The sequence below is a fragment of the Drosophila virilis genome, chromosome 4 (assembly GCF_030788295.1).
Source record: "Drosophila virilis strain 15010-1051.87 chromosome 4, Dvir_AGI_RSII-ME, whole genome shotgun sequence".
In the NCBI taxonomy this organism is placed as follows: Eukaryota; Metazoa; Arthropoda; class Insecta; order Diptera; family Drosophilidae; genus Drosophila; species Drosophila virilis.
Genome location: NC_091546.1, coordinates 6847862 through 6869080, shown reverse-complemented (window position 1 = coordinate 6869080; position 21219 = coordinate 6847862). Strand labels below are relative to the sequence as shown.

General features: G+C 44.0%; 5 protein-coding genes and 1 long non-coding RNA gene across 10 annotated transcripts; 4 read left to right on the top strand and 2 right to left on the bottom strand.

Annotated features, from left to right (window-relative positions):
• The first annotated feature begins 290 nt into the window (after nucleotides 1-290).
• On the top strand, nucleotides 291-13182 carry Nak (Numb-associated kinase). Of its 4 annotated transcripts, XR_001450193.3 has the most exons (9): nucleotides 291-981; nucleotides 3112-3245; nucleotides 3312-3445; nucleotides 3653-4205; nucleotides 4262-4908; nucleotides 5487-5782; nucleotides 6352-6609; nucleotides 9935-12540; nucleotides 12610-13182. XR_001450193.3 is itself a non-coding variant. In XM_002052626.4 (8 exons), exons 1-8 carry the CDS (start codon nucleotides 834-836, stop codon nucleotides 12346-12348), a joined length of 4584 nt encoding a protein of 1527 aa, XP_002052662.2. In that variant the 5' UTR covers nucleotides 291-833; the 3' UTR covers nucleotides 12349-13182. The 4 variants fall into 4 exon arrangements, 3 of the variants coding, with proteins under 3 accessions (XP_002052662.2, XP_032294490.1, XP_015028506.1); XM_002052626.4 differs by having other exon boundaries at nucleotides 9935-13182; XM_032438599.2 differs by lacking the exons at nucleotides 9935-12540; nucleotides 12610-13182 and adding an exon at nucleotides 6710-6974 and having other exon boundaries at nucleotides 294-981.
• A 312-nt stretch (nucleotides 13183-13494) lies between these two features.
• Bhmt (Betaine-homocysteine S-methyltransferase) lies at nucleotides 13495-15201 on the top strand. 2 transcript variants are annotated; one of them, XM_002052627.4, is made up of 3 exons: nucleotides 13495-13637; nucleotides 13709-14375; nucleotides 14433-15201. In XM_002052627.4, the coding sequence occupies exons 2-3, from the start codon at nucleotides 13740-13742 to the stop codon at nucleotides 14847-14849; spliced, it is 1053 nt and encodes a 350-aa protein (XP_002052663.1). In that variant the 5' UTR covers nucleotides 13495-13637; nucleotides 13709-13739; the 3' UTR covers nucleotides 14850-15201. The 2 variants fall into 2 exon arrangements, with proteins under 2 accessions (XP_002052663.1, XP_032294494.1); XM_032438603.2 differs by having other exon boundaries at nucleotides 13539-13637; nucleotides 13715-14375.
• A 610-nt stretch (nucleotides 15202-15811) lies between these two features.
• On the top strand, nucleotides 15812-18243 carry LOC6627939 (homocysteine S-methyltransferase). The gene is made up of 4 exons (XM_002052628.4): nucleotides 15812-16062; nucleotides 16803-16974; nucleotides 17043-17222; nucleotides 17423-18243. The coding sequence occupies exons 2-4, from the start codon at nucleotides 16818-16820 to the stop codon at nucleotides 18079-18081; spliced, it is 996 nt and encodes a 331-aa protein (XP_002052664.1). The 5' UTR covers nucleotides 15812-16062; nucleotides 16803-16817; the 3' UTR covers nucleotides 18082-18243.
• Nucleotides 17049-17530, bottom strand: LOC138911238 (uncharacterized). The gene is made up of 2 exons (XR_011416672.1): nucleotides 17390-17530; nucleotides 17049-17287 (listed from the first exon to the last, which is right to left on the bottom strand). It is a non-coding gene; the product is annotated as an uncharacterized lncRNA (long non-coding RNA).
• A 109-nt stretch (nucleotides 18244-18352) lies between the features above and the next one.
• Nucleotides 18353-19081, top strand: Nedd8 (Nedd8 ubiquitin like modifier). Its single transcript, XM_002052629.4, has 3 exons — nucleotides 18353-18516; nucleotides 18658-18788; nucleotides 18858-19081. Exons 1-3 carry the CDS (start codon nucleotides 18499-18501, stop codon nucleotides 18958-18960), a joined length of 252 nt encoding a protein of 83 aa, XP_002052665.1. The 5' UTR covers nucleotides 18353-18498; the 3' UTR covers nucleotides 18961-19081.
• LOC6627941 (glutathione S-transferase C-terminal domain-containing protein homolog) lies at nucleotides 19064-21073 on the bottom strand. Its single transcript, XM_002052630.4, has 2 exons — nucleotides 20159-21073; nucleotides 19064-20102 (listed from the first exon to the last, which is right to left on the bottom strand). The coding sequence occupies exons 1-2, from the start codon at nucleotides 20942-20944 to the stop codon at nucleotides 19119-19121; spliced, it is 1770 nt and encodes a 589-aa protein (XP_002052666.1). The 5' UTR covers nucleotides 20945-21073; the 3' UTR covers nucleotides 19064-19118.
• Nucleotides 21074-21219: the final 146 nt, after the last annotated feature.

Genomic DNA, 21219 nt, shown 5'->3' with positions numbered 1-21219 from the left:
TGCCAGCATGACACTTGCAATGTTTCATAATACCCACTTTAAACACTATTAAAAGTGTAAAATATTGTATGCCTGGCAAATTTATTGGGAAATGTTATTATTTAACATATTCCTAACATTTTCCTAACATACGATTAACACTTAACATTTTCTTAACATACTGTTGACACATAACATTTTCTTAACATAGTTTTAACATACCGTTAACATAATGTTAACACTTAACATTTTCTGTTAACACAATGGCCTCACGGTTGCACGCTGGTATGTCTCCCATCAGTATCGTGCCGACTGGCGAAGCGTGCGCACACCTCTAATTTTTTTTTTATCGGCTGGCAACCTTGCACATTTAGTGAAATCCAATTTAATTGCAGCTAAAATTCGTTCGCTTTATTTTCTGCTGCAAATATTGTAAATAGTTATTCCGCAATTCTGTGTATATAAACAATAATAATGTGCAACTTTAATAAATAGTAAATAATACCAAATATAATAGATTTTATGCAGCAATAGCTTACCCGTACGTGTAAGTCAGGAAAATCGAACAACTTTCTTTTTCCATAGTGTGTGTGTGTGTGCGTGCGAGTGCGAGTGCTTGTGTGTGTATGTGTATTGCTGCCATGCAAATGCGAAAAAGCGCAGCGTAAATCACAAAACTACGCAAAAACAAAAGTTAATTAAAATAGAAAATTCGCGTTAATTATACGGCTAGCGGCCAGGTGGACACGCCCATCGTTGGCAAACGCCCACGCGATTAACTCACACACACACACACACAACCAGCTGCCGTCGTTGTTGCCACCGCAGTAAACAACAAGAATAAAAATTGAAAAATGAAGAAAATCCTGTCGAAATTCGACAGAAATGAGAAATTGGAAAACTCGCACAACAGCTCTTCATCCAAGGAGACAAACAGTTTCGTTGGCAAGGTTTTCACAGTCGGACGCGTCACGGTCACCGTGGAGGATGTCTTGGCCGAAGGTAAGTGTTTGGGCGGGGGGGAGGTAGGGAGTTGCTGGTTTATCAGATGTTCGTGTGTGTGTGTGCGTAGAGAATTACACAAATTGTTGCCACCTGATTTAAAGCGTGTAGCCAGCACGTCAGATTAGATAAAAATTAAAAAAATATATGTGCCATAGTCTGTTTCTTTAATGTGGGGCGTAAACAGCTGCGTTTCCCCTTTCGGCCGGCGACACTTGTCGCGTGCTGCGCGACGGGGCACAAAGAAACTGGCACTTTACTTTTCTACTATACAAATTAATAGAAATTCAATCAATTATGCACATTAATCAAGCCAATAAAGTAAGAACTATTTTTTCCTCTATTCCCGGTCTGCACACACACATACATTGAAACAATGCCGTAGTGTAATTGTCGTCATTTGCAAAAGGCAGAGTTCAGCCCCGATGTTGCCATTTTAGCCATTTTATAGCTACTCCTAGCCAATAGATGAAAAAAGCTAGGATTTAACAAAACAATTGTTTATTTATAAGATGATTGGAATTCTTCGGACTTAAAGCCACTTTTGAATTTAGTCTGGCCACTTTTGGCAACTTTTTTTTTAGCTTTCAAAATATATATGGGCAACACTGTTCAAGGCAAGACGCAGAGATGTATTGCAAGTGTCCTTGATTTCAAGTGAATAATATCCTGCGCTGCAAAACGCCCCTCAATTGTCAAGTGCTTGGCAAATAGTTGCTACTATTTTCAACAGCTGGCAGATATTTTATTTACATTGCGTGGAGCCGACATTTCACCTTTTACTTGGCTACAGTTATTGATATTTTTGTTTTTGGCTATTTTTGCAACTTGGCAAGCAGCGTTGTTGCTATTGACCACAGAATGTCGGCGTCAGCTGTTGTTGTTGCTGTTGCCGTTTCAGTTGCCGAACAATAACCAGAGTTGCCAACTCGTTTGCGTACAAAAACACATTGCATGACTAACTGTAAGAGCCAAAATATAAGGAGTTTGCCGCTCTTGCCGCTACCCCTTCGAATGCCCACACCTGTCGCTGTCTTTCTTCGTCTTCGTTTTGCGTTTGAAATCCACTTTACAGTTGATTTACTCTCTATATCTCTCCCTCTGGCTGAGTCGTCACAATTGCAATTACAATTGTGCATTGTTATTGTTGGCCGTTGATTTACGCTGCTCAACCTTCAGCATTGATTAACATTTGACGTTATAATTTCACAAACGCCAACTAAAAAGTCGAACGAAAATCGAGCACTGACTGCTACAGTTACAGTTATTGTATTTGTTGTTGGTTTCGGCCCCCACCAAACGTACATATGTATGTATGTAAGTTTTATTATTCTTGTCACTGTTGCCGTTGTTGTTGGTGTTGTTGTTGTAGCTGTACGTGACCTTCAATAGTTTTGTACAAATGTACACATGTACCTATTATGTTCATTTATATGTACATATGTATGTATATTACGTCGCTTTTTATCGTTCATTGAAGTGGCTCCAGAGTCGCGAGGGTGGCGCTACTTGGGTCGGGAAGGGGTTGCGGTACACGCTAACATTAACGACGTTTTTTTTTTGTTCTTGAAAACTTCTATTGAAAATTGATAAAATACCCTACTTAATTTGCATAGCTAAGGCAACTGTAGATAAGGTTTGATTTATTTACATTTTTTATATACAAATGTTGGAGAATAACCGCATTTATATGAATATGAAATAAAATATATTGATGCATTTCCCAGCATACTGATTGCAGGGTTTTAAAATGTTAGAATTTGTTTTCGTATGTTCTTAACAACTTGACGCTTACATTTTTCATTTTAACAGACACGCTCGCTGTTACTAACATTCGTGTTCCATGTTGAAAAATGGTTTATTGACATTAATATTCATTTAGTTTTCAAAAATGTAAAGTTTTCATCAATTTAAAGTTATTATCTTTGCCTTTTTTCCAGTCTAACATGAAATATGCAAATCCAACAGCGTAGCATTTAGACTCTTTGTATTTAAGGTATAACGAAATAGGTGTATTAGCTGCCGGTTGGCCTCCAGTTGGTGTTGTTTTCCCAGCTGTCGGGTGTCTAGACTCTGCGCTTGATATAAATTTACAATAATGACTAATGTATGTATATTCCCCCGTTGCAGGTGGTTTTGCCATGGTTTTTCTGGCGCGTGGCAATGGCGGAGGCAGTGCATCAGCCAATAAATACGCACTGAAACGTATGTACGTCAACAATGAGCACGATCTGAACGTGGCCAAGCGTGAGATACAAATTGCCGTAAGTATGCGAAACATAAAACTCCTTGAAACCATTTGCTAAACCAAGCTTCCAACGATTTTCCAGAGCAATTTGAGCGGTCACAAGAACATCATCGGCTATGTGGACTCGAGCATTACGCCAACCGGGAACGGAGTGTGCGAGGTGCTGCTCCTAATGCCATATTGCAAGCATCACATGCTGGCCATGATGAATGCTAGGTGAGTATATTCTATACCCAATTTTATATATTTTCATGGAAAGCAGAAACAACTCAGGAGGATACGAAAGCGATACCCAAAAGATAATCAAATAATGGAAAATAATCAGAATTTTAAATGTATTTCCGAAGCGACATTTATTCTTACTCAGTTAGATTAGTTTTGCATATCAATTACATTTATTAAAAACCATTTATTTTTGCGTAGATTACACGTTGGCTTCACCGAACCGGAAGTGCTGACCATCTTCTGTGATATTGCCGAGGCGGTCTCCCGTTTGCATTACTGCCAAACGCCCATTATACATCGGGATCTGAAGGTGGAGAATATCCTGCAAACGGACGGTGGCAATTTTGTGTTGTGTGACTTTGGTTCGGCGACAGCCAAGACGCTGAATCCCCAGCAGCATGGTGTCACCGTGGTCGAGGAGGAGATACAGAAGTATACAACGCTATCGTATCGTGCGCCCGAAATGATTGATTTGTACAGTGGGAAGAGCATTACGACCAAGGCGGACATCTGGGCACTGGGCTGTATGCTCTACAAGCTCTGCTTCTTTGCCCTGCCCTTTGGCGAGAGCACGCTGGCCATACAGAACGGACAGTTCGCCATACCGGACAACTCGAAATACTCGCGCGGCGTACATCAGCTGATCAAATATATGCTGGACACGGACATGGAAAGGCGTCCCAATATTTGGCAGGTGTGCGAAGTCGCCTTCCGGCTGGCGGGCAAAGACAATCCCGTGCAGAATTTGCATGTAAGTTGTTGCTTTGCTTTTAAGAATTGGAATATGAATTCGTTTCGCTCTTGCAGAAATCCGCCTTGCCCAACTTTGATCAGCTGCTGGTGCCACCGTTTGAGTCCGAGGCAAAACGCATTAGTGCAGCCGCCGCCAAAGCAGCCAAGCCGCAGCAGAACGTGTCCCTGGTGGAGGCAGGCACCAGTGTTGCGCCACGTTCCCGGCCCAAAGGCTCCACCACGGTGCATGGCCAGAATGCGCTGGGTCTCGGTCTGCCGCCCAGTCCGTTGCCACGTCAGAGCATCACATCGCCACAGCCACAGCCCGTGGTCGAGCAGTTTCAGGCGAATTTTCCCGCTATGCCGGCGGTAGTCGCTGCCCCGCCAGTTGTCGCCTCCGTTGCCTCAGCAGCAAGTGTGCCGGCAACAGCAGCTGCGGTGACCAGCGCGACGGCGCCAGCAGCTGTCAACAGCCTGTTCGAGTCGAGCGTGTATCCGGATCCGTTTAATGAGGCAGCCACAACAGTTGCTGCAACTGAAGCAACAGCAGCAGCTGCTGCCAGCGAGGCGGTCAGCGAATTGCCGGACACATCGGTCAATGAATTGGCCTTGCCGGCCGCCGTGGGCACGCCCACCAAGCACATGCTGACACCGCCCAAATCGAGCGGCGGCGGCGGAGGCGGCCATCGGCGCAACGTCAGCGACACCTCGGCCTTTAACAAGTAAGTGCTACGACTGACTGCGCCAGGCTTTGGACCACATCTGGTTATCTGTTTGCGTCTGCTCTTCTCTTGCTTTCACTTGCCCACGTTTTGCTTGTGTTCACTCACCAATCCTCAAGAGCTACAAATGTCGCTGCTGCCCAGCTACAAAGTCAATAAAAACCAAGAGTTACCCCGCACACAGCCATTTCCTGTGCTCATAGCCCACACTCAGAAAAACAGATTTTAAAGTAACGTCTGGATTTATTGCTCGATTTTTATACATATATATTCAGGGCCTAGGAAAAAACCCCTTAGAAATATAATATAAATAATGAACCTCGAAAGGAATTTTAGGACTTCTCGAAGGAGAGTGATAAACTCCTTCTTTATGCTATTTGAGTCGTGAGGCCCCCTACTGATTGCTTAAATAAATCCGCACAAAACTAAGTTACAGAGTATTCAAATGTAAGCTTGTGCGTGTTTTCATCATTCCATTTAATTACTTTGCCCCGCTTTGGTTTCGCTTCCGCTCATCTTGAACATTCATTTCCATTTCCGTACACTCATATTGCACTATTTTGTTACGCCCCCCACAGAACCTTTGCCAATGAGACCAGCCAGTTCCTGGCGCCGTTTAACAACAATATCGCCATGTCGGGCGACGGGCCACAGAATGTGACGTTGGCCAGCGCTGCCTCCAATCCGGGCATTTATGCGAGCAGCAGCACAACAGCAACATCGCTGTCCAGCAACGAGCTGGCTCGCCAGACCATGGACAAGCGCGTCGAGGCATGGAATCCGTTCGAGGAGGAGCAGCCCTTCAGTCAGATGACCGAGGATAATATATTCGAGGCCGAGTTCGACAAAATACGCCAGCGCGGTAGCCAAGGGAGTGAGTAAATAAATAAATCAATTAACAAATATTAATCATAAAATGTGAAACTTTCGATTAGGCTTTGGAGAAAACTTTAGATTATTTAGAATTATTTTAATTAGAGATATTCAGAAAAAATTCATAAAACAGTTTTCCGCCCATTTTTCACCTTTGCGAGTGGAATTTTCAAAAGTTTCGCATTGGATTTCCCCTACATCACAGAGATGAATGCTGTGAAGAAGAGCTTTAAAAATAAGTTACAAAACAGGAGAGATTATAAACAGGAAATGCTTAAATACTTTAGATATCCATCTATTTTTCGATCGAATCAAATGATAATCAAAAAATAGAAGATTCAATTAGTTCTAAGAAGTCAATTTTCTGATCCAGCGTAGATTATCTAGAATTGGTTTAAGTAGAGCTATAAAAAGGTTACATGAAACCGGTTTCCACCCATTTTTCACCTTTGCGAGTGGAATTTTGAAAAGTTTCACTCACATCGCACTCACATCAGTCAATCAGTCAGTCAATCAATCAGAACAGTCCGTTTTTTTTATAAAGACACTCATGAATCCTTATCTTTGCAGGCATAACGGCCAAGTCGGCATCCACCACGTCCACACTGACGCCCACGGAGCAGAATGTTGCGGTTCCGGCGGCGGTAGCCAGCGCAACGGTTGCCTTGACCGCTCCGGCTCCGGCTACGGTTGCGGCTGTGGCAGCAGCGCCCGCGGCTGTGTCGCCAAATCCGCCGGCGGCATTGGCTGAGGATCCATTCGGCTCGGCGCCGTTCAGTTTGCCGCCGGGTCTGCGCGAGAAGGCGAGCTCGTTGCGCAAAACTGGAGGTAAAGCATGAAATTTGTAAAATTCTTAATGTTGCAAAGCCAGAAATACGTTTAGTTTCTCGATTGTTGCTTTTGTTGCTCTCAATCTCTCTCGATCTAGAAAGTGAAAGTGAATTGAACGTAGACGTAGTCTAAAATACCCATCCACAGTAGAGTAACAGCAACAGCAACAACAACAACAACAGCAACAACATCAGCAGCAACAACACCAACAAGAACAACAGCAACAACATCGACAACAACAGCAGCAACAACATCGACTACAACAGCAACAGGGAGAGAATTTCCTCTTACTAGACAAACTGAAAGCGAGAGAAAAGAGCGAGAGAGAGAGCGAGAGAGTGTGGGAGTGGGTGAGGGGGTAGCTGTGTGCGAAGGGGGGGTGGGGGAAAATGTAGTGTGCCATAGATCGAACGACGATCCTCATGTTGCGACAAACCTCCTGTCAAAGCTTACTTAAAAGTGTTCTATATATATAATTTATCCATATATTTTTTTTGTAAATATTCAATTGCACTTAATACTAACTAACAAATGTTCTGGATCTACATTTGTTGTATACATATATACATATTTCTAGTGTGTAACATCAATATTTGACAAACAACAGACAAAAAAGGGTTGACCGAACTAATTTGTCTTACACTTTACTTTAACCTAAACTTCAACTCCAATCTAAGCGCTTCTAACAAACAAATTTTGGTGCTGGTTCTATGCTAGAGAAACAATTAGTAATATATATATATATATTAACAGTAAAAGTAATTAGTGGTTGTGGTTTAAATTAACCAAAACAAATTAAACATCATTTCAATTAAATTAAACTGTACAATTTGCAATATATATGTAGTATATGTCTAATGGCTGCTAATTAGAGTAAATGTTAGCTAAAGCTGTTTATGTAAATGTAACAGCGTTAAAGAAACGCTAGTTAAACTGCTAACAGGCTGGTTAATGTTAAAGTAACAGCGCTGACAATTATTATCTCCGCAAATGTTAAGTTCAAGCTGATTAGAGTAATATAACAACAAAGGCGAATGTTAGTGAATGCACGAACATAAAATGTTATGCTAGAGCTGTTAATGTTATTTTAACAGCGCGAGCAGTTATTTAAAATGTTCTTTTATAAATATAATTTGAAAATATTCAAAAATATTTGTATTTACTTTGAAGCCCTTCGACATATACTTCATCTTTGGGTCTATCTATTGTAATTTACTATGTGCTCTGTTTCTGTGTGTTTTGTAAATTAAATTAAGGCTAAAGAAAATCTTAAAATATCATCAAAAATCAAATGTTTTTTAAGAAATAATTTCTAGCATATCAAATTCATAAATTAATTGAACTTATTTAAATACTCAAGTCGTGCAATTCTAAAGATTTTAAGCTAAATTACTAAAGATTATTAATAATTAGGGCCTGCTCAAAATTCGACATGATTTTAATTTAATAAATTTCTTTAACTCATTTCTAATGCTTATCCGAAGTTCGCGTAAAGCTGCGTTCGCTGCGGATGTGGCAGAAGTTAAACAAATGAAATTGAATGCAGAACTATTGTTAATCAATTAATCAATGTCCAATCAATGCTAGACAATACATAAAAGTCCATAGGCAATGCGAGAGTTTTCGTTCCTTAAAAGGCGACCACAGCAACAATTAAAACGAATGTTCAATTAGCTATTTAAAGAAACCCTGTTAATACTTGTACATATACTTACAAAAAAAAAAAGATCAATTTAATCAATTTGAAGTATTATTCCAAAGAGCAAAATTTTAGTTTTAAAATCAAGGAAATATACATATATATATATATGTATATTTAGAAGAAAACAAAAATGAAGCGCAATGAAAGCAACAAAAGTCAGGTTACGATAGACACAAACACGTATTTAGCCGAAGCAAATCAAACTATCAGACAGATATATATCTACATATATATATATATATATATAAACACACACATATATGAAAGCACTATATATTTATATATAAAAAGTTGGAAGAGCCAGAAACGCGCATCGTTAATTTAAGTTAAAAAAAAAAAAAACAAAACAAAACACAAAACCACAAAGATAAAATTGTATGAACGTTAAGCAGCCTTTTAAACCCGATTTCAAATGCAATAAACAAAAGAAAATTAAACGAAAACAAAATTTAATTAGCTAACTTAAGAGCTCCAGTGATCGTTCGGACATAAATCGAATTGTTACACTCAAAAATTGCCTTTTTCCATGCCTTACAATTTTCTAGTCTAAATTCAAACAATTTAAGTAATTAATTTAATGCAAATGGCATACTTAAAATTAACGTAAGGCTTATTAGAATTATGTATATATATTTTCCTACTATTTTTGGTATGCGAAAAAGCTGTCTTGGGTTAAAACTCAGCTCGTTCTTGTCTGCGAGCGATCACTGTACTTAAATTTAAATGGGAATTGTTTGAGAATAACTATTTACTAACACCCAAAGGCTATGCACAGGGCAAAAGTATTTAAAAATCCACACAAATTACAAGTTTTTCATCTAGTTTTAGAAACAATAAATTAAAAATATATTTTTATACCCTACGGAAGGGTACTAAGGGCATATGCAATTGGAAATAGAGTTTGAGTAACTTTTCGATTTTTTCTTAGCCCAATGTATATTTTCTAGTTTCGCATCAATTTAATAGAAATTTGTTTATTAACAAGAATTTGCAAATATATATATTGTATGATATATACAGATAACCATATCTAGCTAGGTATTATTTATTAAAAATTGGACTTAGTTGAAGAACAATTAAATTAAATATATCACAAATGAGATGATATCTTTGATTTGTGTCTTATATGTAGGGTATTTAATGTTCGTTCTATTCGAGAATTTTAGAAATATTTTAAATATCTTCTATAGATCTGAAATTATGTAGAGCATGCGGGAATTCGAATAATTATCTTATAGCTCCCATAGATAAAAATAGTCCTATTCTTAAAAGTGTTACTTATAGAGCTCTAATCTTGTCGCCCTGTGCATAGACCCGTAATCAATGTATCCATAGATCATCGTTAACTCACAGCTCCAAGGATGACATCGAGGAGTCTCTTCGCCACATTTAACTAATCTCAAATATAACACGCACACAACACTCACACACACACACACTCACGTACTCACACACTCAGCTCATAGATACACACGCATCTAAATATATATACATATTCTATGGTGTAACCTAATCCTGGGACAACTGTCCCAACTATTCATCCAGGCAACGCACCTTAGACTCGAACTAGCTCGTAAACTCATTACCTTACTGCATAAAAGTACTTGATCTCGTTCACAGCCAAATTCATTGTGAGCTGCTCCTCGGGCGGTGGCACGCCCAGCATCACGGCGAGCACCGGCAATGCTATGATCTCGTCCAGCTCGTCCAAGTGGCTGCTGTCGCCCACACTGGAGGAGGATAAAACCTCGCTGTTGAGCCGCCTGAAAACGGATTCCGATGGCATCGGCCTGCGCGAGAGCGATGGCTGCGTCGGTGGCGGAGCTGTCTCTACGTCGGGCTTTGTCAAGCTGCCGCTGGAGGATCGCAACAAGTATGAGAAGCTGCGCAGCAACGATCAGCCCACATCCGATGACTCCGACTCGGAGTTCTTTCAGCAGGATAGCGACGATGGCGGCGGTGGTGGTGGTGGAGTTGGTGGCAGCGCCAAGAAGGCAGCCATATTCAAGCAGATCGTGACGAGCAACATACCGGAGACTATACACAAGATCCAGCAGGTGGCCTACCAGAAGGTGGACAAGACAACGCACTTGCCGATTGTGAAGAAACTACGTCAAACGGCGACCACAAAGCGACCCTCATCGTCGGCACAGCAGGCGGCACAGCAGCTAAATCTGATGGCCGCCGCGGTGGCTGCCCAGGCTGCGCAGGCGGAGGCGGCGGCAGCTGCCCAGGCGGCGGCCAGTGTGGAATCGGACGATGATGATGCCGATTCCATTGGCTCGGCCAGCGATTTGCGTGCCGAGGATGATGATCTATTTGATGAGAATCCCCGCCATGCGACACAAGCCAAGCCACGACGTGCTCTGCCCCTGGACATGGACGGCATCAGCGAGAGCGTCAAGACGTGCAGCAGCTCGGCCTACCATGCCGAGTGCGAGAGCGTCACCACGCACGAGGACGATGTGCGCAGCCGTGTTGTGGTCAAGGTGCGCCTGCGCAAAAAGGATCGTTTCGCAGCGGTGGCCGCGGCAACAGAAGCCAGCACCGGCTGTGCGCCCGTCAACGAGGAGCTGAGTCCCACGTCCAGCGATTTGCTGCACAAATTCGGTGATCGGCCGCTGCTGCTGGACGATGAGCTGGACTATGGTTCCGCGGAGAGCAAGAGCAGCACTGAATCCGCGCCAGCTGCGGCGCCCGTTGTTGAGCCCGCTGAGGATGAGCTAGATGTGTTTGCCATGGCACCGTTCAAGCTGCCCGTGGGCAAGCCGCCCAAGCGTGTGGCCAAGCCAAAGCTGGCGCGCCACCGGCCCAGCGAGCCGGAAATGTGGACCTCCACGCCGGTGAAGGGTGCACAGGGCGAGACGCCCGCCAGCCAGGCGGCCAATTTTGCCAACTTTCCAGCGCAGCAGGAGCAGCTGCAGCCGGCACAGCAGCAGCAGCAGTTGGATGAGTTCAATGAGCCCATCTTTAATCCGTTTATAGAGACGCCAGCAAAGGAGCAACAGCAGCAGCATTTGGAGGAGCAGCGCGATCTCTTTGGCTCGGAGCCATTTCCGCAGGTAATACGCAAATGTGTTGTTGTCACGCCCGACTATCCCAGCCACAACCACAACAACAACAACAACAACAACAATGTGATCAAAGTGAATGCTCCTGTTCCTGCTCCCGTTGTGACCATCAATCATTCGATTATAATCAATAAAACGCCCGAACCGCTGACCAATCACAATCCCAACTGCTCCACCAGCACCACCAGCAGCAGCAGCAGCTCCTGCACCACCACAACCACGACATCCTCTACCACCGCCGCCGCCAACAGCAGCAGCAGCAGCATCAGCGTCTATGTGAATGTGCCCGCCACGAGCAGCTTGTGCTGCAGCATTCCCTTGCCCGCAATCAGCACACAAATCCCGCCGGCACCGACACCACCGCCAGCAGCACACTTGCAGCCACTGCTGGCCATTGCCGATAATGGTTTTGTCCAAATCTCTCAAGAACGCTGCTCGGACTTCACGCCCGACGACGAGGAGGAGCCCGTGGTGTTGCGCGCTGCCGACTTGGTGGCAGACGGCGAGGCGGCATCCGGCATTAAGCCGAAAAAGGAGAAGTCCCATTTGGCTGTGAGAGCATTGCCGGCCAAGCTAACCCAAAAGGTCAAAGGACATGCCTATAAAAAAGTCAGCGCTGGCGCGCTGGGCTCCACATCATCCCTTAGCTCCGGCAGCAAGCAAAAACACCAGCGCCTCCAATATCAATCGCACGACGACGATGACGATGACGATGTCAAGGTCGCCCAGGATGAGAACAGTCGTGGCAGCAACACTCGCAATTCGCAATTCCAGTCCAATACCATACAGAACTCGGCCAAGACGGGCTTCAGCAACATGAGCTTTGAGGATTTCCCATCGGATCAGGAAATCGATCGCATGTCCAAAACGATTCCATTCGAGGTTGTGCGCAAGGAGAAAATGCTGCTCGAGGCGGAAAAGAAATTTGGTTCGCTCAAACGACGCAACAATCTCTTCTCCTAAGTGAAAGCGAGCTAGAGTGACAGAGAGAGAGGGAGAGAGCGGGCGGGCCCACCCGCCACCCGCTTACAGTCGTGGCTGTGCTTATCGGCACGCTGTTATCAGTGCGCGTGGAAAATTCCTATAAAAATATAACAGAGTGTAGACTGAGATAATGTTTTAAAAATTGGCATTGGCTTCTACTTTTCTCTCAGTGTGCGTATTTACTCTATTTTTATTTGATTTTGTTATATTTATGCGTATTTTTTATACTTATATCAGCAGCCGCCACAGTTACAAACACAAAGACACACTCACACACACGCAATTAACTTCCATGCACGTAGAGATATACCTACATACATATATATATATATATATATAGAACATATATATATATATATACACCGTTCCAAGCGCAGATCATGTATTTTTTGAGCAAAGTATTTCTCTGGCAATTTTTAAAACCAGAGCTCAAAACTCCGATAAAAAAAAAAGCAAATAAAGCAGCTAACCTAAAAATTGCAAAAAATATATAACTAATATTATAGCTGTTATTTAGTGCAAAAATAAACTGTAAATTAGTTGTAGCGCATTTGATCAGATGTTGCAAATGAATTATATAGAATTTATACGATTGCGTAAGTTTACCAAAGTTACATTTATTTGTTTATTGCATTTTCCAATTGATTTGCTTTATCAAATGCACACTATTATTTATTTATACTTGTATGCATACATATATACAAAACTTCAATGTGATTATAATACCCTAACACCCAAAAAAAAACAAAAAAAAAAATGATCAATTAAACAACATGATAATATTTACTAACAAAGCCGTTTGAATATGGCCACAAATATTTCAATGAAATTCGTACTCACTTTGTTTATGAATATGTATTATTATCGACTATATAAAATATCTATATCTATTTATATATATATTATACTCGGCGAATAAACTTGTTTCACAACAAATAAAAGAGTAAAGCTCTGCATCTTTTTTGTGCAGCCAGTGTAAATGCTAGCCGTAACGTTTTGCTGAACGCCACTGTTCACATTTGTACCTTCAAAACAACAACAACAACAACAAGTGTAAACAGTAATCAGCTGTGTCGCGGCAAGCATGTGTGCGTGTAAGTATGAATGGGAATGCGAGAAAATATAAGAAAAATACCGTACAACTCTTGCGTTGCCAACAACGTTTAAGAAACTTCGAAAAAAAAAAAAAAAACAAGCGAGCGTCGAGCAAAACAACAAAACATAAATCAAGATATCAGCAAAATTCACAATATCACGTACGCTCAAAAGTAGGTAGAACCGTGGCAAATCACGCAAATCGAGTTTATAAAAAATATATACATATATTATTTATATGCAGTCGCAGCACTCACGTAGCCCAAAATTGCAAGATGCTGCCCGCCTTTACCGGCAACTGGAACCAGGTGAAGGAGAAGCCGCGCGTTTTGGTCAAATGCGGCGGCTTCTCTAGCCAATTGGCGCGCAACGTACAGGAGAAGGTTGACGGCGACCCACTGTGGGGCTCACGCTTCGATGCCACCCAGCCGGCGGCCGTGGTCAAAACCCATTTGGACTTTCTGCGCAACGGCGCCGACATCATACTTACCAACACGTACCAGTCCAGCGTGGAGGGCTTCATGAAGCATCTGGGCAAATCGCGCGAGGAGAGCATCGAGCTGATTGCCAAGAGCGTGCATCTGGCGCGTCAGGCCAAGTCGCAGCACCTGGGCGAACTGGCCACCAGCAATGGCAACATTGCGCCCGACATGCCCTGGATTATGGCCTCGATCGGACCGTACGGTGCCCATCTGCACGACGGCTCCGAGTACGCGGGCAGCTATGCGAATCTGGTCAACTTCACTCAGCTGCAGCAATGGCACACGGTGCGCATCGATACGTGCCTAAGTGCGGGCGTCGATGGCCTGGCCGTGGAGACGCTGCCCTGCCAGCTGGAGGCGATGGCCGTCACGGAGCTGATACTCAGTCGATATGCCACGGCACGCTTCTGGGTGTCCTTTCAGTGCAAGGTTAGTGTCGCTTTGTTGTATTATGACTCGCATTCAATCTGTCCACTTTCATTGCAGGATGCGAGCAGCCTGGCCCATGGCGAATCCTTTGCCCAGGCCGCCATGGCCGTTTGGCGCCTGGTGCAGGAGTTCAAGGCGCAGTCCCGCCTGCTGGGCATCGGTGTCAATTGCGTGAATCCCAGCTATGTAACGCCGCTACTCAAATCTCTGCTGGCCATCACGCCGCCGGACGAGAAAATACCGCTGGTCGTCTACAGCAATCGTGGCGAGATCTATGACAGCGAGCGCGGCGAATGGACGGGCAACGGCCTGAATGTCACGTCATTTGTGCCCGAATGGCTCCAGCTGGGCGCACGCATCATTGGCGGCTGCTGTCGCGTCTATCCGGACGATATACTCGAAATACGCAACACAATCGACAAGATTGCACAGCAGCCCGATTCGCCAATACAAACCTCCCTAGTTTCTTGTTAATTGTGTGCGTGTGCGTGGCGTGCTTCAGTATATTATATTCATTCATCTCGGCCTAGACCTATATATATATATAGTATATATATATATACTATGTTAAAATATAAGTGTTCCTAACTGTACGAGAGCCGAGCTCAAAATTCGCCAGATTCAGCAGATTAATGTCGCCAAGCAGACCGTTTTATATATATATATATAGATGCTATATTTGAATTAATCGGTTGCAAAGCGTATCATTATCTTAGAAAGATTCCATTGACCATATGTCGCTTACTATGCAAAAAAAAAAGTTGCCCAGCTTTCAAGCTAGCGCTTATAAACTTGACCTAGATCCCAGATCTGGATCGGAGCAGTATATTATCGTAGTTTTATATTATATAGTTCCATTATACAGCTGTCGTAGCAACTATCGATTAAGCATTTAGTTCAGTATAACTTATCTTTTACCAGCTTGATTATGCTGCACATGATCAGAATCTTATCAAGGGCTAGCTATGTTATACATCTCTATATATATATAGATATGGGTCTGTTTGCCCTCAACAAACTTTATCTGAGCATAGAAATAGGGTATTGAAAATTCGGCACGCCAAAATTAACAATAGTCTTTGCAGTCTCTGTTCCGTTTTGAGTACATTTGGGAATGGCTTAAGCCATATGTCCGGCTGTCCGGTTCACACGATCAGGCCAAGGGTTATCAAGGCAGACAACGCCGATTCAGACGGAATCTGGACATGGTTAGCAGCCGGATCGATAGTTTTCCTATGATACCCTTATTTAAGCGGAAAGTAATGCCGCAAAGGATGCCGGCTGGTGAATGCCCTCCAATTGGCTGCTTGGCAATTGCATCAGATACTTTCGGTTCAATCTGTCTGCCTGGCAGCTGGACGTCGAATCAGAATCTTATCACTTGGCCGGGCGGGCGCTCCGTTGGCTTGTTTTGTTTGGTTTTGGTTTTGTTTTGTTGAAACTTTTGCATTTGTACGTTTTTTGTTTTGTACTTTCGTGATAAGCACATCGCTATAAAAGCAACCAGACGGCATTGTAAACCACTTAAACGCGCTTAGAACGTCCACGGCACATAATATCAGCTCCAGACTGAACGGAATTTAATAATATTTGTTTTCCAAGCACACACAACACGTTGTTGTACGCCTCGTCTCGCACAAATAAAAACAATTTAATCAATTACAACATCTATTTATAAGCTTTCAAGGTGAGTCTTCACAAAGTCGTGTCTAGAGCGGAGCGCGTGTTCGTGTCTGCTATCGTGCGCGTGCTTAAAAAATATATTATGAGGCATATATAGAATAAAAGTCAAGCTAAATAAATTAGTATATCAAAAGATTGCAATCAAAAATTAATTATTAAATAAAGAAAACCCATTAAAAATATATAGAAAAAAAGGGAAAAACGTTCAGAATGTAGCCGACTGCTTAATACTCTGCTGAATATTTGAAAAGAACCGAAAGTCGGTCAAAAGTTGCTTTATCGAATGTGAGGATCGTGTCTCTAAATCCAATCCAATGGGGATAGAGTTATTAAAGTATAGAAGAGTCGTGTTTATTTCGTGCTCGTGTTAGACAAACACGTGAGTGCACCAAAAAATCTTCCACAACCGAGATTTGGGTGTTAAGCACTTAAGTTCATTGAACTCTGCCCGCTATGGTGTTAAAAAAAAAAACAAGGTTATCGGGTAAATAGTTTGAACTACAATGTATTGCTTATAATTGTTTTAATAATCAGTGAGTTGCACAAACAAGTCGTGCGTTTAGGCAGGTGTCCAGACTCGCACTCGGCACAAAGAGCACTCCGGCCCAGCTGTGCTGTGCCGTGCTGATAAGCGCAATTACAGCGATGTAAAGCTGTGCGCGTCTCCTATCTGCAGTAGGTCGGCTATTAATATATGTATATATGGAATAACCCGCCATCAAAACTGGCCCTTCCTTTCCGCAGCACATTCATTTAATCATGGGTTCGACGCGTTTGCTGGTGAAAGATGGCGGCTTTGGCACACAGATGACCGTGCATGTGGGCAATTCTGTGGACGGGGATCCGCTGTGGAGTGCTCGGTTCAATGCCACAAATCCGACAGCTGTCATAAATACACACTTGGACTTTTTGCAGAGTAAGTGTGTATGCCACAAAAATATATTTGGCTTGGCAACAAACTGATTGAACGCCACTCACCGACAGATGGCGCTGATATGATATTGACCAACACCTATCAGACGAGCGTCGAGGGCTACATGGAGTACCTGGAGCTGGACGAGCAGGAGAGCATCGAGTTGATCAAGAATACGGTGCGATTGGCGCACATTGCCAAAGAGAAGTATCTGACGGAATGCTACGAGGCACAGCTGGCGGTGCCCGAAGGTTAGTACGTTTTTTCCATTCCATTCCATTCCAAGAAATGTTCGCAATTCCATAGATCGTTTAATCTTGAATAGTGAATGGTTAGATCAGAACAAGCTTTGCCAATCATTTTTGAATTGGGAACGAAACTTGTCGATCAGTGTACTTGTTTAAATTAATGTACTTGCCTAATCGCTTAATCTTGGACTCTGCTCTTACAGGTTTCCCGCTGATTATTGCCTCGATTGGACCGTTTGGCGCACATCTGCACGATGGCTCCGAGTATACCGGCAGCTATGCGGATTATGTGGAGCCGAAGACCATAACGGATTGGCATCGCGTTCGCATCGAGGCGTGCCTGGAAGCGGGCGTCGATGCGTTGGCCATAGAAACGATACCCTGTCAAATGGAGGCCGAGGCGCTGGTTGAAATGCTTTGCGACGATTATCCCGAGGTCAAATTCTGGGTGGCCTTCCAGTGCAAGGACGAGAGCACGCTGGCGCATGGCGAAGATTTTGCCGAGGCAGCCAACGCCATTTGGGATATACTGCGCGAGCGCAAAGCTCTGGACAAGTGTCTGGCATTGGGCGTGAATTGTGTGCATCCCAAGTTTGTGACGCCATTGTTCAAGAGCTTGAATGGCGAGCGCACTGCCGACGAGCAGATACCCTTGGTGGTCTATCCGAATAGCGGCGAGGTCTACGATGTGACAACCGGCTGGCAGGGACGTGAGCATTGTGTGCCGCTCGAGAACTATGTGCCGGAGTGGACACAGTTGGGTGCCAAAATCATTGGCGGCTGTTGCAGAACCTATGCTCGGGACATTCGACGCATTAGCGAGGCGGTGCACGCCGTCAACAAACTCAAGAAAGCTGCCTGAGATCCCGGAAAACGGATCGGTGGATCTCGCTGTTTAGAACAAAATGCATTTGATTTAGGTATTCATGAATATAGGTATTTAGATTGTAAGTAAAAAGTGTAGAAAAACTTTTGTACAAAATGTCACACAACAATAAATAAACTAAACATTTACTCTAAGAAATTCTAGTATAAGATTTTCGACCATGACTAGATCAGTGTAACGGCGCCAAAAATATCGAAATTAATCGAAAACGCCTGATATCGCCATTCACCGCGAAGTTGAGTGTCGATTTGATCAAGTTGGCAGCACCGCTCGAATGACATTCGCAAAAACGCCGCGACCAGGAACTAGCTTGCGAAAAGTTGTAATAAAATAAAATTATTAAATTAATTGGTATTCAGGAAAGCCGAACACACACACACACACACTACAACAATGTTGATTAAAGTGAAGGTAGGTATAAATTTGGTATATATATTATCAGGCCAAAGCGGCTAGAATAAGGCCCCGCCAACCATGCGTCAGCTTTGGCGCACAACAACAAAAACCGACTGCAATCGAAATTTGCCAATAATTATAATTTTGTTCTAACAGACACTGACGGGCAAGGAAATAGAAATTGACATTGAACCCACAGATAAGGTTGATCGCATCAAGGAGCGTGTCGAGGAAAAAGAAGGCATACCACCGCAACAACAACGTCTCATATTCTCCGGCAAACAAATGTGCGTCACACAGCCGCAGACGAACCTAAATTTTATTATTAATTCCTTCTATTTTTTTCTGCTGAATAGGAACGATGACAAAACGGCGGCGGATTATAAAGTGCAGGGCGGCTCAGTGTTACATTTGGTGCTGGCTTTGCGTGGCGGTGAAAATCAACTAACTCAAAATTAGACTGGCGCCCGCGTGTTGAACTCGTCTTAGTAAATTGGTAACCCCATTAAGTCATTTTCTACAAAGCACTTTCATGTTACTCAAATAAAAGCCGTCAACGGTATTTACATATATACGAAAATACATATATTTAGTTTAACCTTGCATAAATGCATAACTCAACTGCGGCGCACATAACGTCCGACTAGCAAATGATTCTTTGGCGTGCACTGTTCCGGCTTGAGGCGTGTGAGTATCACCTGGTAACCGGCCTCCTCCGCCTGCAGTTTACGATCTGTGTCCACAATACACATGCAGTGCAGACCCTGCAACGTTGTCTCCGGCTTGCAATTACTGGTGCCCAATTCGTGAGCCTGATCCGCCGTGTGGGCTATGTACAAATAATCTCGCGTATCGAGCACCTCACGGAAACGTGCACTCAGCGGATAGGCAATGTGTGGCATGGGCTGCAGCGAACCATAACAGCAGGGACAGCACACGAAACACGCATTTACCCGCTGGCACTGCTGCAGGACAATGTCGGTGGCTGTGCCGCAGGCGTGCAGCGAGGCGCCTATATCGAAACGGCCCATAAAATAGTCAATATTGCACTGGTAGAAGACGCAGTTGTTCAGCTTAAGCTCGGCCGCACGCTTTTGAGCGTGCGCCAGCGAAAAGGCCTTGTTTTCCAGCACAATCACCGTGCACTGGGGCAGCTTGAGGGCTAGGAGTATGGCCAGATGGCCGGTGCCGCTGCAGAAGTCAACAATGCGATCGCCGGGCTGTGCCAGTGAGACGACCGCATTGGCCATATTTTCCAGCTGCTGACGCTTGCGCTCCAGACGCTCTGCCGGCAGCGCTGAGCTCTTGGCATGCGTGGGCTCAATAACCTGCCAATCGATCAACTGCTGGCCATAAGAATGCTCCGAGTCGGCGCTAAAGTGCAACTGCAGAGGCGTGAGCTTGGCCAGCGCTGCCTCCACTTCTGCCTGGCTGGTGTATATGCGATTGCGTGGCCGATAACGCTTCGGATCGGCTTTGTACAGGCTGGCCTCCTCGCAGTCGGGTATGCTCAGCAATTGTGTGTTCTCCGCCGGCGCCACCAGCATGGGCACATACAACTCGTGCAGGATGCGCGCACAGTTTGTGTCGAAGCTGTCGATCTGCAAGAAATTCAAATTAACTTCAAATGGATGCAAATAAATGTTATCCCACGCACCTCACTGAACCAGGTGCTGGTGAGCGGAAAATGCGGCAGCATCTGGGCACAATGCTGAAAGACTAGACGCAGCAGCGGATAGAGTATAAGATCGGCTATTGTAAAGCTAATGCCCTCGGCGAAACGATGTTCGATCAGCAGCTGCTCCTTGGGTATGCTGCATTCGATGAGCACACGCTCCTTCCGCTTCACAGGGACTCCGTATTCGGTTTGATTTGCCTGCTCTCTGGCCAGTTTGTAGATGTTGTGCATGCGCACCGGCTGGTTCATGTGCTGCTCAAAGCGCACTACCTCGACGGGCACCTCGCGCAACTGCAGCTCCTCACCTTGCAGCTGGCTCACCAGATTAACCATGTCCACTTCACAGAAGCGTGTCCATATGGAGGCCTCCGCTGGCGCCAACAGGCAGCTGCCCTTGAAGCCCAACAGTTGGCGTAAATGCGCACTGGGCTGGCGTGCAATGAGCTCCCGGCAAACGGCACAGGTGCCCGCAATGAAGATGTTTCCATCACGCTCATAGATGGGCAGACGTAGATCACGGAGGGCGGGCAGGGTGGCAGCCTCGCGGCATGTGATATGCTGATCGGTCAGTTCGCGTCTCAGCTGAGAGCTACGTAAAGCTATTTTGCCATCACTTATTTTACTGGCCACAAAGTTGACCTTAATGTTTTGGGGCTCCTTAAGGTAACGATATGTGTAGAGCGCTAGGAACGAAGGCACGCTGGTGTATATGGTTGTTTCGGCATTTTGAGTGCTTAGCTCAATCTCCACATACAGTTGATCCATAGTTTTATTGATTTAACTAAGCATTTAACTAAGGAGAATTAAATTAAAACACAAAATCAATTCAAACACAAAACCAAAAAAAAAAAATTAAATCAAAGTGCGTTTGAGGTTATGTGCAAAATAAATAAAAACAGCTGTTTGCAACGGCACAAGAAGCAGCCAACTGCCATTCACCTGTCCGCGCGCGTTGGCATTTTTTGAATTGTTTTTCGATTGATTTCGCTATTGCTTTGTTAATTAGCTTTTTATTTTGTTTTTGTTGTGCGCACACTTAA

What these genes read in the sequence shown, in the direction of transcription:
- Nedd8 (XM_002052629.4), top strand. An exon ending in ATATTCTCCGGCAAACAAAT is followed by an intron (nt 18,789 to 18,857) that starts GTGCGTCACACA and finishes TCTGCTGAATAG; the next exon opens with GAACGATGACAAAACGGCGG.
- Nak (XM_002052626.4), top strand. Translation starts at nt 834, where the DNA reads ATGAAGAAAATCCTGTCGAAATTCGACAGAAATGAGAAATTGGAAAAC. An exon ending in CTGGCCATGATGAATGCTAG is followed by an intron (nt 3,446 to 3,652) that starts GTGAGTATATTC and finishes ATTTTTGCGTAG; the next exon opens with ATTACACGTTGGCTTCACCG. An exon ending in CCAGCGCGGTAGCCAAGGGA is followed by an intron (nt 5,783 to 6,351) that starts GTGAGTAAATAA and finishes TTATCTTTGCAG; the next exon opens with GCATAACGGCCAAGTCGGCA.
- Bhmt (XM_002052627.4), top strand. Translation starts at nt 13,740, where the DNA reads ATGCTGCCCGCCTTTACCGGCAACTGGAACCAGGTGAAGGAGAAGCCG. An exon ending in GGGTGTCCTTTCAGTGCAAG is followed by an intron (nt 14,376 to 14,432) that starts GTTAGTGTCGCT and finishes CTTTCATTGCAG; the next exon opens with GATGCGAGCAGCCTGGCCCA.
- LOC6627941 (XM_002052630.4), bottom strand. Translation starts at nt 20,944, where the DNA reads ATGGATCAACTGTATGTGGAGATTGAGCTAAGCACTCAAAATGCCGAA. An exon ending in CCAGCACCTGGTTCAGTGAG is followed by an intron (nt 20,103 to 20,158) that starts GTGCGTGGGATA and finishes AATTTCTTGCAG; the next exon opens with ATCGACAGCTTCGACACAAA.
- LOC6627939 (XM_002052628.4), top strand. Translation starts at nt 16,818, where the DNA reads ATGGGTTCGACGCGTTTGCTGGTGAAAGATGGCGGCTTTGGCACACAG. An exon ending in ACACTTGGACTTTTTGCAGA is followed by an intron (nt 16,975 to 17,042) that starts GTAAGTGTGTAT and finishes ACTCACCGACAG; the next exon opens with ATGGCGCTGATATGATATTG. An exon ending in ACAGCTGGCGGTGCCCGAAG is followed by an intron (nt 17,223 to 17,422) that starts GTTAGTACGTTT and finishes CTGCTCTTACAG; the next exon opens with GTTTCCCGCTGATTATTGCC.